The sequence below is a fragment of the Physella acuta genome, unplaced genomic scaffold (genome assembly GCF_028476545.2).
Source record: "Physella acuta isolate Inbredline_101_S28 unplaced genomic scaffold, ASM2847654v3 ptg000590l, whole genome shotgun sequence".
Classification (NCBI taxonomy): Eukaryota; Metazoa; Mollusca; class Gastropoda; family Physidae; genus Physella; species Physella acuta.
The window spans coordinates 6335-18604 of NW_026732109.1; the positions used below are offsets into that span (position 1 = coordinate 6335).

The 12270-nt window shown below is 36.4% G+C and overlaps 1 protein-coding gene across 1 annotated transcript; it reads right to left on the bottom strand.

The window, feature by feature from the left end:
* Positions 1-3642: 3642 nt before the first annotated feature.
* Positions 3643-11245, bottom strand: LOC131947253 (degenerin unc-8-like). Its single transcript, XM_059308399.1, has 14 exons — positions 11046-11245; positions 10653-10767; positions 10048-10175; positions 9377-9482; positions 8964-9055; positions 8668-8748; positions 7694-7785; positions 7006-7169; positions 6353-6476; positions 5842-5917; positions 5491-5548; positions 5187-5269; positions 4862-4937; positions 3643-3823 (listed from the first exon to the last, which is right to left on the bottom strand). Exons 1-14 carry the CDS (start codon positions 11243-11245, stop codon positions 3662-3664), a joined length of 1557 nt encoding a protein of 518 aa, XP_059164382.1. The 3' UTR covers positions 3643-3661.
* Between the last annotated feature and the right edge of the window lie 1025 nt (positions 11246-12270).

The following is a 12270-nucleotide window of genomic DNA, read 5'->3' on the forward strand; positions in this document are numbered from 1 at the left end:
ATGTATTTTGTCAGGAGCCAAATTGATAGGAGCCTTTTTGTCGTGAGCCAAAATGACGCTAGCCTATTTGTCGGGAGTCGTAATGACGGGGGCCTTTTTGTGGAAAAAGCTAAATGACGGGAGCCTATATGTCGGGAGCCAAAATGACGGGAGCCTATTTGTCGGGAGCCTTATTGACTGGAGCCCTTTTGTCGGGAGCCTATATAACGGGAGCCTATTTGTCGGTAGCCTAAATGACGGGAGCCTATTTGTCGGGAGCCTATATGACGGGGTCCATATGTCGCTGGCCCTTTTGACGGGGCCGATATGACGGGGTCGTTTTGACGGGGCCGTTTTGTCGGGGTCGTTTTGACGGGGCCGTTTCGTCATTGGCCGAATTGACGCCGCACGGTTCATACACATCGTGCATTAGATTACATGTTTGATAGCATATCATGTCAGTGAACTAACCCTTAAACTTCATTTTAAGATGACTCTCCTGATTCTTAAATCTTTCCCGAAATCTGTAAACTTGTGACATTCAACTGACAAGTCTTGTGGCCTTGTTGCACTCACACCGGAATACAATACAACGGAATACAATACACCGGAATACAATACACCGCAATACAATACACCGGAATACAATACAACGGAATACAATACAACGGAATATAATAATAAAAAAAACGTCCATAATATACAACTGTATGCTCCATTAGTCTTTTGTTATGTTGTTCGTTCACCCGTAATTTACTTGAAATATCGTCTGTTCTGTTTGTCTTTAAGGTAACAAAGTTTAGTTATGTAATATTTTCTTCACTGCTGTATACAACTACAATAACGGAGGCTGCGCTGTGTTAACACATAGGGCCTATTTTGTTTTAACATTTCAGTAGCCTACCTGACAGGTATTTCACTTTACCTTTTAAAATTTCAGCGCGCTAGCTAACTGGGAAGTGCCCGAAATTTCGATCGAAAGATTTGATTGGAAAAACAAACAAACAAACAAACAGACGCGAAAGCAAGTTAAAGAAAACGTGGGGGAAAATACGTTTGATAATGCCACTAAGGATTTATATTTATAGATTAACAATTGTTTCCCAAACATACAGACAAAATGGTTTAATGCGGTTTTTTAGCGGTTTATAGCAAAATCATTGTTATCGTGCAAAAAAAAAATTGAGATCAAAACTTTGACAAATCACGACGTTTTATACTTTCCTAAACCGTGTGTGCATATATGTGTATGTGTGTGTATATACAAGACAGCTGAAATACGGTTTAGTTTATATATTTATATGATAATATAGTAAGTCTAAAAAACTGTTTTCAGTAATTCCCCCAAAAAACGGAAAAAAATAGTTTTCTCTAGTTCCGGTTTTTAAACGAAAACTTGAGTAGCAATTCCGTTAGATTGACGAAATTGGATATAGGCCTATAAGTATTGGATCTCAAACGGGGGTGTTTAAACCATTTTACCGAGTCCGGAAACCGGAAGGGGAACTTTATGTTCGATTATGTACTGGATAATGGATTTTATTCTCTCCACTACACAAGCAGTCCTATGTATCACTGGCACCTGGACCCTACTGGTGTAGAGGTCACGTGATAACAGGTTCATTGTCCCCATTACTGGACGACAATTGTTTGCCGTAACCTATCAACAGAAGCAACAGTTAACGCCATACACAACGACATAACCTATCAACAGAAGCAACAATTAACGCCATACACAACGACATAACCTATCAACAGAAGCAACAATTAACGCCATATACAACGACATAACCTATCAACAGAAGCAACAATTAACGCCATACACAACGACATGAGTAAAACAAGTAATGCAACCAATCAAAAGATGTAACTTGATTTGACAGCTTTGTGTATTTAATCATTAGCCTCGCCTTTAACATACCTACTTACATTTTTAACCTAGTGTTTGAATACAGAATGCAACCATTAGTTGTAAAAAACTACGAGTTGTCGCTGAAGCTTTTGAATAGTAACGTTTCTGAAAGAAATTGTTCTAAATACTTACAATAAAGTTTTTTTTTTCTAAACGACCACCATAATGTGATAAAGAAGTGTGAGATATACGTTTACACCTTTCAATACTAGAACTAACCTAGTTTCGAAACAATAAACATTATACCGAATACTAAACAAGTTTTAGCACCGTTTTAGTTGTGTACACATTTAAACAAAGTAACTCAACTCTTAAAAATAAAGTGCGCTAAATGTGGTCCAATATTTTTTTCTCTTTTTTTTATTAACTACACGTTTTAAGTCGTCTCTGATCTTTCACGAGCCCCTGCTCACTTTACACAAATTGTTGATATACTTGAGGACAGATAAGGCTAGTTGAGTGAGTATTCTAACGATGAACCCACACACAACACCCTTTGTCCACGGCCCACTATTAACTTCTGTATGAAAAGATACTGTGTATCCTCACAGACATATGCAATTCCTCATGTTACGTGTGTAGAATATTAATTACTATTTGACAGCTATAGCTAAGTTTATAAACACAAATTCACTTCAAATTTTGCACCTTTTTTATTAGTTATCTGTGTTATAAAAACAGTGAAAGTTCAAAACAGAATGAAACAAATAATAGGTTTAGATTAAATTTGTTTTAATATTAACAACGTTCTTATCCTTGAACAATTACAAACTTGAGCAACTGTATATACTACTGTTTACTCCTAAATATTGAAATCATAATAACTGGAGGCTACTGTGTTTTAGTTGAAGTAGATATTTAACAGTTAATTACCCTTACATAGAATTTATTTTATTAATGCCCGAACAGTTTCTCAAGCAACATTAACAAAACATTTTGAAGTACAGGCATGTTTAGAAACTTATTTGCCAGGATAATCATTTTTATTACATTTCGAAAAAAAAAAAATCTGAATATTGATATTTCTTCCAAACACGCTTAAAAATAAACGTGAATGTTTTCTGCCTTTTAACAGATTAGGAAAGACAAAAAAACTACCTTAAAATTAATGAAAATGTATTAGTAACGAAAGTATAAAATTTAGGAAGAATTATGTGGTAACGTAAAAATAGTATATTTCTTTTACAAAATAAAAAAATCAACTGTAGAAACCGTAATATCATATTATAATATAAGTTTCCTTCACTTTTCGGTTTGTTTAATGCATGTCTGCCTGCACTACAGTTTATCAATGGAAACATTTTATTTAATTTGTATGATTGTCTAATGACTTTTATGTTTGATGTTAGTTTACCCTGTCTTGATATCCTGACATTTTGAGCAAATGGTTTAACAAACAAGATCAGTTTACCCTGTTTTGATATCATGACATCTTGAGCCAATGGTTTGTTAAACAAGGTTAGTTTACCCGTCTTGATATCCTGACATTTTGAGACAATGGTTCAACAAACATGGTTAGTTTAACAAATTTAACCTTCATTAGCCATCTAAACCAAACATGTGTGAAGGGCTATTGGTAAAAAACTTTAGGTTGCTGGAGAACTGTATTTAATTAGTATTAATTATTTTTACTTGACCTCGGCTTGATATGTTATGTATTTAAAAAAAGAATAAAAATCACACCACTTAATGTGGTCAGCTAGAGGCATATTCCCTCAATCAACAGAAGCATATTCCTTCTGTCAGTCAGTCAGATTCATATTCCTTCTGTCAGTCAGTGCCATATTTCCCGTCCTCCTTTGCCCTCCACCTCCCACACATGATGTAGTAGACCAACGACGACATCAGATGAATGAGCTCAAACAGGCTCAGGACAGACAGCCCGATCCACAGCCCAATGGTACCGCCAATGTCTGAGAGTAGGTTCACGCTCTGTAGATAGAGATTGGTAGGTCTTAGGTGTTTACAGGCTACTTCACATTCAATTAATCTATACACCAAATATTACTTTCAACATTCACCTTTACACTCCGTATTACTTTCAACATTCGATTCCTCTTTTCTCTAAATCTTATATCCATGTATTGCAACCTTAATATTACACTTTATTTTACATTATAACACATTTACATTCAGCTTAAGGGAACGAACTCTGTACGTTATGCGTACACGCATTATAAACTAAGTAGCTTCCCTTGTATGAAGAACACTCCCCCCTCACACACACACACCTCTACCATGCTCCTGAGACACAATATTGCTCCTGTTTATAGGTTATTCAACAATAATTTCAACACGTTGGCAGCAGAAACATGCCAATGTGTTTCTTTTAAGATCGTTAAAAATATCCATGCAGTTTCTCTATGTGTAACGAAAATAAAATGATAGTTTTAAACAATTAATTCGCCGTTAAATCGAAGTTACATTAGTAGGAACATGAAGTACACTAACATCTATTAGAGGAGGTATTTGGCGGGAACAAAGTTAGACAATTCATCGTGAAACCATGTGAATCAGTGGCGATAATGTCATGAACAAAGTTAGACAATTCATCGTGAAACCATGTGAATCAAGGGCGATAATGTCATGAACAAAGTTAGACAATTCATCGTGAAACAATGTGAACCAGGGGCGATAATGTCATGAACAAAGTTAGACAATTCATCGTGAAACAATGTGAACCAGGGGCGATAATGTCATGAACAAAGTTAGACAATTTATTGTGAAACCATGTGAATCAAGGGCGATAATGTCATGAACAAAGTTAGACAATTCATCGTGAAAGCATGTGAATCAGGGGCGATAATGTCATGAACAAAGTTAGACAATTCATCGTGAAACCATGTGTATCAGGGGCGGTTATGTCTGAGAAACTACCTCGGAATCTGGTGACATGCGCACAGTTAGACAACTTATCGTGTAATCTGGTCAGCCAGGGGGAGTAATCGTATGAACAGTTAGGTAACCTACCGTGTAATCTGCTTGCTCAGATAACTCCTCGTAGTTGAGATCTTCGAAGAAAATATTCAGTTTCACAAACTCACCGCTATAGAAGTGATTTAAAAGATAGAACGATCTCAATAGACAATACCCTCAAATTAAGCGACCGAATAAAATTTAATTTTTTTTTTAATTTTAAATGTAAAAAATTAACATAAAATATTTTTTTTATAGAACATTTTTAAACTTTTAAAATCTTAAATGTATCCAATAGAAAAGTGAATATGTAACTTATTTTAATTGAAAGCAAACATAATCAATGTAAGCTAAAAGATCAAACAATTAAGGATGTTACAGTAATTCATTGTCTGACATGTTCCTGAGACCGCTGCAGGTTTCTGGAGACCTGTCTTGACAAATGCTCTCCACAAGGATTGACTGAAAGAAACATTTAGATCGGGCTACACATTTCATTCATTCCTACACTCTAACTTCCTACATGTGATGCCTGTGTATTACGTGTAAGATGTCTGTGTTTATTGCGTGTATGGAGTCTGTGTATTACGTGTATGGAGTCTGTGTTTATAACGTGTATGGAGTCTGTGTTTATAACGTGTATGGATATGATGTCTGTGTATTACTTGAATACATTGACTTACAGCAAAAGATGGACTGGGCCATTGTCTGGGTGATATCGTTTTCTCGTACAGGCTTTCACTGTTGTAAAATAAAGGGTAATTAGTATAATAATTTTAACAACACATTAAACACATGCAGACACAAGACTCACGCAGATACACAACCCACCTGCAGGCACATAAAACACCTACAGAGACACGACCTACCTGCAGATGAAGAAACCTGCATACAAACGACCCACCTGCAGACACACGACCTACCTGCAGACACACGATCAACCTGCAGATATACGATCTACCTGCAGATACACGATCTACCTGCAGATACACGACCTATCTGCAGATAAAGACACCTGCAGACACACCACCCACCTGCAAGGACTGGCACACCCACACTTGTCCTCACTAGCGTTGTACGCGAACTCGACCTGGGTGACACACACCATTTCTAAGGACAGAAAATCATTTTTCAAATTGCCCTTTTTCAAAGATTTCAACAAATTAGGTAGATCCTGTAAGAACTTCAATTTTACATAATAAGATGGCCCTATCTTAATTTAATGGTTTTTGGAAGTAGATATTCTTAATCCGACAGTAAATCTATTAGTATTATAACTTACATTAACTCATCATTACCTAAATCGAAAGATCATTTGTTATAAAATTTAAAATTGCAAATTAACCCCTTTTAGTGATGTCACAAAAGAGGATTTATTTCATTATCTCAGAAACCAATACAGCATAATTAACACAGGTTAATGGGACACTAAAATATAATTAACCCCATGCTGATTGGGGCCACTAAAACACAATTGACCCAATATGTACTGGGCCAATACAACAAAATAAACCCAGTTCGACAAGAGACACCCCATCAACTCACGCGTGATGTTGTTGCAGGGTTGGACGTTCGTGGCGTTCATGTAGATAATCAACTGGGGGTGGAGGGCGTCTACACATTGACACGTGTCAATAATCTGCTGCTGCTCACAGATTCGCTGGCAGGCCTGGTAATCACATGGTACCGATTTACACATGCAGCAAGTATATGGGGATACGTGGCACAGATTTACAAGCATGACGCATTTATTTAGTGTTAGTTATTTTTATATGAACTTGCATTTAAGTATTCATTAAATCAAACTATAAATTGCAATGCTAACGAACTTACATTTCTTGTATACTTTATGCCGTATTTTGCTTCAAAAGTGCTCGTTGAAATACATGGACCGTAAGGCTCACCAAGGCGGGTTATTTTTACCTACAGATAGATCAAGAACAAATTGACACGACGGCATTAATAACGTTTCATTGATTTACCAATGCTTGATAATAATTTTTAAGAATCGCTAATTCTGGTGAGTGGAATTTTTTCATTATTTAGAAAGTTATTAAGTAAGTTATTAAAAGAAAATTACAATATCATTATGTGATTGATTCCAAACCAAAAAAAATATAAAAAAAAAAATATAACCGAACTGTAAACACCTGGATTATACAACCATCTTATGTATGAAGAGAAGGGTGACTACTCACCATCCTTAACCCAAGGAGTGTCTGTGTGCCTGGATTGATAGCGATGCCCTCGTCTTCAGGAAAGGGCACCGTGCCCTGCTCGTGGACGACCAGTTGTAGGCCTTTACCGTTGGTGATGCCAGGGATGTATTCGCTTGTCTCAAGGAAGAGGGTCAGCTCCAGGCCTGGAAGTATTCAAACAACAGCATTTTAACAGCGTCCGAACAGCATTCTAACAGCGTCCAAACAGTATTTTAACAGCGTCCGAACAGCATTCTAACAGCGTCCGAACAACATTATTATGTTTAGTATCATTACTTTTTATATGACGTTCTGCAATCAAAGATATGCATTCTAACATCGTCCGAACAGACTCCGAAAGCGTCAGAGCAGTATCTGAATAGCTTCAAAACAGCAGTATAATTTTTATATCATTAATTATATGAAAACCTTTTGGAATTTCTATCTCTTTAAGATAATTAAGAACATAAAAAATCGGGAAGTTTGTAAAATGTGGCCGAATATTCTTGTCTAATGACTGGCGTATTACAAGAACACAGATGCTTTTGTTAGTTTCTTGTACATAATTCGTTGAAATAACTGCGTAAATAATGTGTGTAAAATCAATGGTGTTGCTGTCTGTGAAAATAAAATACGTTTAAGCTCTAATATATGTACTTGTAAGCTATGGAATTTGTTCACTGTGTACCTGCAGAGGGGCCACTTTTCCTGGCCACGAACTTGTCGTACTCGATTGTGTAGCAATTCCCGTAGACCGCTGACTGTATCTGGGTGAAGTTGCTAGGGTTAAAATGGTGAGTGGTATCAGATACAATGAGCACGTATTAATTTGAGAATGTCGAACAATTTATTTCAAATAATGCATAGAGTATGGGCTAAATTTATTAGCACTAATTATGAAATAGGTGACAATATGACGAAACTAGTAGCAAATGATGAGTTGAAATTACTATCTTAATTTAGAAACAAATAAACTAATGTCATATAAAGTGAAACGTAAAAGCAATATAAATTCTTGATTTAGAAAAAGGGTAAAATAATGTCAAATTAAGTGAGACATGTAGATTAGAATTATGTTTTTTATTTAGAAAAAAATGTTTTATCATCTCAGTAGTGACATTTATATGTAAAACTATTAAGTAAGAAATATCCAAGAAAATGTTTGTTTTGGGTAGCCTAAGTAATGTTCGTAGACTACTTCTTCAATACATTAATTAATAGAATGAAGCATGTTAAGACAAAAATTCCGTCTTAAGATCGTTGAAGTCTATATGTCCGTGTAAACAGTATACTGCGTTTGATAAAAAACCAGTCAAGTGTGACGAACTAATGGACAGTTAGGTAGTTTCTTGAACATAGAATCACGTCTTGTAAATAGCTTGCTTGAATTTAAACGTTATGTGATCAACAAAAGTACACTACAATCTAACTAAAGTATTGCCAGATTTTGAATTATTTAATAACACAAAATAAAATCATTTTCCATTACATTGAATGGAAATAAGCGTCTGTATTGGGAGCAGGGTTGTAATTAATGTTGGTTAATACTACTGTTTTATATATCTTGGTGTTCGTCTTTAAGTCCAGTTGATCCTGTTTTATTTGAAACTGTCAAATACACAGGATATGAGTGAGTACCGTCATGTACTAGTGTTGACTGACCTCTGCACGCATTTCCGGCCAGCAAACGAACACTGCAGCATCATGTCTTGTATCTGATGACCAAGGGCTGAACGTATTGACCTGTAGCACACACGAGACATTACATAACGGCAGTAGACAGATAAACAATCACTCGTATATCTAGTGGTGCTCAAGTGTTAAAATAACTAGCAAACTCGAATAACCAGACCACAAACAATTAAAAATACATCTCGCAGCGCTCAAGTGTTACAAAAACTAGTAAAATTGAACAACTACAAGCAGATATGGAAGATACTGAACAATAGGCTACTTACTTATTTTGAAAACTGAAAAGATCCCGAAACTGCTCTTCGTTTTGGTACAATGTAGAGCTCTCTGACTGTCCTTCCCAGCAGTCATCACACTTCTACACATGGTGATATGAGAGAAACATGTCAAGGTATATTATTGATGTTAAAAACTCTGTAGTTCCACACTTCTACTCATGTCTATATGAGAGAAACATACCAAGCTACATTACTGATGTGAAAAAGCTCTGTAGTTTCACACATCTACACATGGTAATATGAGAGAAACATGTCAAGCTACATTATTGATATACGTCCCACATGTTTGTGACAGTAAAGTAAAGCAAAAGGTTAAACGAGTGAGAATGTCGAATCTACAGTAGCCCAGCGGGTAATATTGCAACATGTTATTAATATGTCTAATATAGCATTAAGCATACCTTGGCATAAAATGTGTTCTGTGCGCTACTTCTGAGGTACGTCATGTTGGAGTCTGTGTTAAAGTCGTCTAAAAAATTTGTGGAGCGCATTTTGGATGATGAAGTGCTGGAGGCAAGATGCGAATAGGATTTAATTCAATGAAGATACAAGTAAAAAAATGCTAAAAGCTTCAAAATTTGAACGTATCGATTGTCAACTTACATAAACACAACACATAACACAAATGTTAACTACGTGTGCCACAGAGCTTGGCTATTACATGAAGTTTAGTTTAGAAAAATAACCTCCCTACATTTAATGAAGTTTAGCTTACAACATTTAGCTTCTTACAATATTTGAAGTTTGGCTTATACCTCAAATTTTCGTACTACATATGAAGTTTGGTTCAGAGCTCTAAGCTTCAGACATTGTAATTCACTGCTCCTCTCACAGTTCACACTAACTTGAGCAAAGTTCTAAACTCAGCCAGCATGCAACATGATGTATTATTTAGTATTTAACGGACTGATATATTGCCTTTTTATTTTAAGTTCGGTGCATAGTATACATTATGTAAAACCGTGGTCTTGATATTATATATTGGGGTTTTCTTAATATGTGTGTTATACAGACAAAACATGATAATTATTAACATTGAACGGACCTATTAGAAGTTGAGGCACCCGTTTGCCTTTTTCTCCGTGTTGTAACGTCATCGTCATCCTCGTAGGTAGGTTTCCACTGTTTGGCCTGTTGCAGCATTTTATCAGGGCTCACTTTCTCGATCAACTCTTGAATCTCACGGGAGGCTGATTTTTTCTGGAAACAACAAAAAGATTTTTTCACAAGACGATGACTGTTTAGAAGAGTTAAAATAATTATAAAAAGTGTCTTCAAGAAATAATAGAGAAAGAGCAGTTGTTTTTTTTTTACTTATAATTTAGAAACAAGAACATTTGCTTTTGTAATTCCTGGTATTTTGTAATCAAATTGTTAATAAATATGTCCTACATGTTAAACATTTCTATTGTCAGTGAGGAAAACACCATGATGAATGAAACTAATTAGTTAAGTACTTCGAGTGTATATTCCTAAGCCAATGTGCCTAGGTGGAGGGAATCATCATGGTAAAAGCCCTGATAAGCCATAGAGTGTGAGACGGCATCACATAGCTAAAACAATCGGTATGTTATGTGGTGGAATGGATGCATCCTGTGAGTACGATAAGCTATGGGGGGGGGGGGGGCAGTGTTCCAGTTACTTGATAACTTTTGACAAGAAATTTTAAAATCTTACGTGGGACATCCGCATCATGTTGACGTTACAGATGGTGACAGCCGGAAAATCTAAGGTGCTAAAACCCAAGCTGATTTGTGAATGCTTTCCGAAGGACAGATACGTTATGAAGAGGCTGCAACAACAAGCAATGACTATACTCTCTTAAATCTGTTCTAATCAATTTTGTAAATAGTGCTGTTCTACATTTTGTTTAATTTATAAAAACTTTGCAAATCTTAACAAAACATTAGCTGCACAAAATAAGTTTATGTGTATTAGCCTATTTTTTACATTATAATATATTAATGTTTGGTAATGAGAAATGAGGACAAGTTTTAGTGCGATGCTATATGAGTTTGATCTGTACATACGTGTAAGCTAGAGCTAAAGCTAAAGAGATGCAGATCATACTTGTACAGATGAAAGAACATAGCCCCAATGGCTGCAGCTAGTAGACATGACCAGACGGCCTTGATCAACAAATTGTGTGTCGAGTTGATGAATGGTACGCCGTTTAATGAGGTTTTGTCCGCAAATTTGGAGAATATTTTAATTAGACCGGCCGAGGATGATTTCTCTTGCATGGAATTTTCAGAGTCCCCGCGTTGCATTTTGGTAGGGTGGATCTGTGGAAGGTTTACATCGGTCTACATTATGATCTGTGACAGGTTTACATCAGTCTACATGTATGATCTTTTGAAGGTTTACATAGGTCTAAATGTATGATCTGTGGTAGGTTTACATTAGTCTACATGTATGATCTTGTAAGGTTTACATCAATCTGAATGTATGATCTGTGGAAGGTTTACATCAGTCTACATGATTGTATGATCTGTGTAAGGTTTACATCAGTCTACATGATTGTATGATCTGTGTAAGGTTTACATCAGTCTACATGTATGATCTTTTGAAGGTTTACATCAGTCTAAATGTATGATCTGTGGTAGGTTTACATCAGTCTACATGTATGATCTGTCGGGGAAGGTTTACATAAATCTAACTGAATGATCTCTAACTGTATGAATTGTTCAAATGTTAACACCAGTCTAACTATGATCGTCAAGACATTATCGTGAGCAGAATATAAATAAACTCTTAATGGTGTGAAATTTTATTTTATCAATCGTAACCTCAGGGGCGTAGCGAGGGGGGGGGGGGGCGGGGGGTGCGGACCGCACCGGGTGACACCATTTAGGGGGGTGACACCAAGGCAAAAAATAGCAAAATATATAGACAAAAACTCGAAGGGGGGGTGCAAATCGAAAGTTTGAGGGGGGTGCAAATCGAAAACTCGAGGGGGGGGGGTGCAAATCGAAAGTTTGAGGGGGGGGGGGTGCAAATCGAAAATTTGAAAGTTTGTCCCTGGGAAGGGTCTCTATGCCTCTGGGGGGGGTGACACCATTAAGTGCCGCACCGGGTTACACCCGACCTCGCTACGCCACTGCGTAACCTACACAATAGACGGAAGATTTAGTGTAGATAATGTATATGATTGCAGACGCTATTTGCAACCAGATAAACACATTTTGATGTAGATAAATGACTTTTGAATGAAATGTATGGTATTTAGTGACTAAACCCAAGTTTATGTGAGGAAAAATCAACATTTAAATAAGCCAATAAAATCAGTTTTATC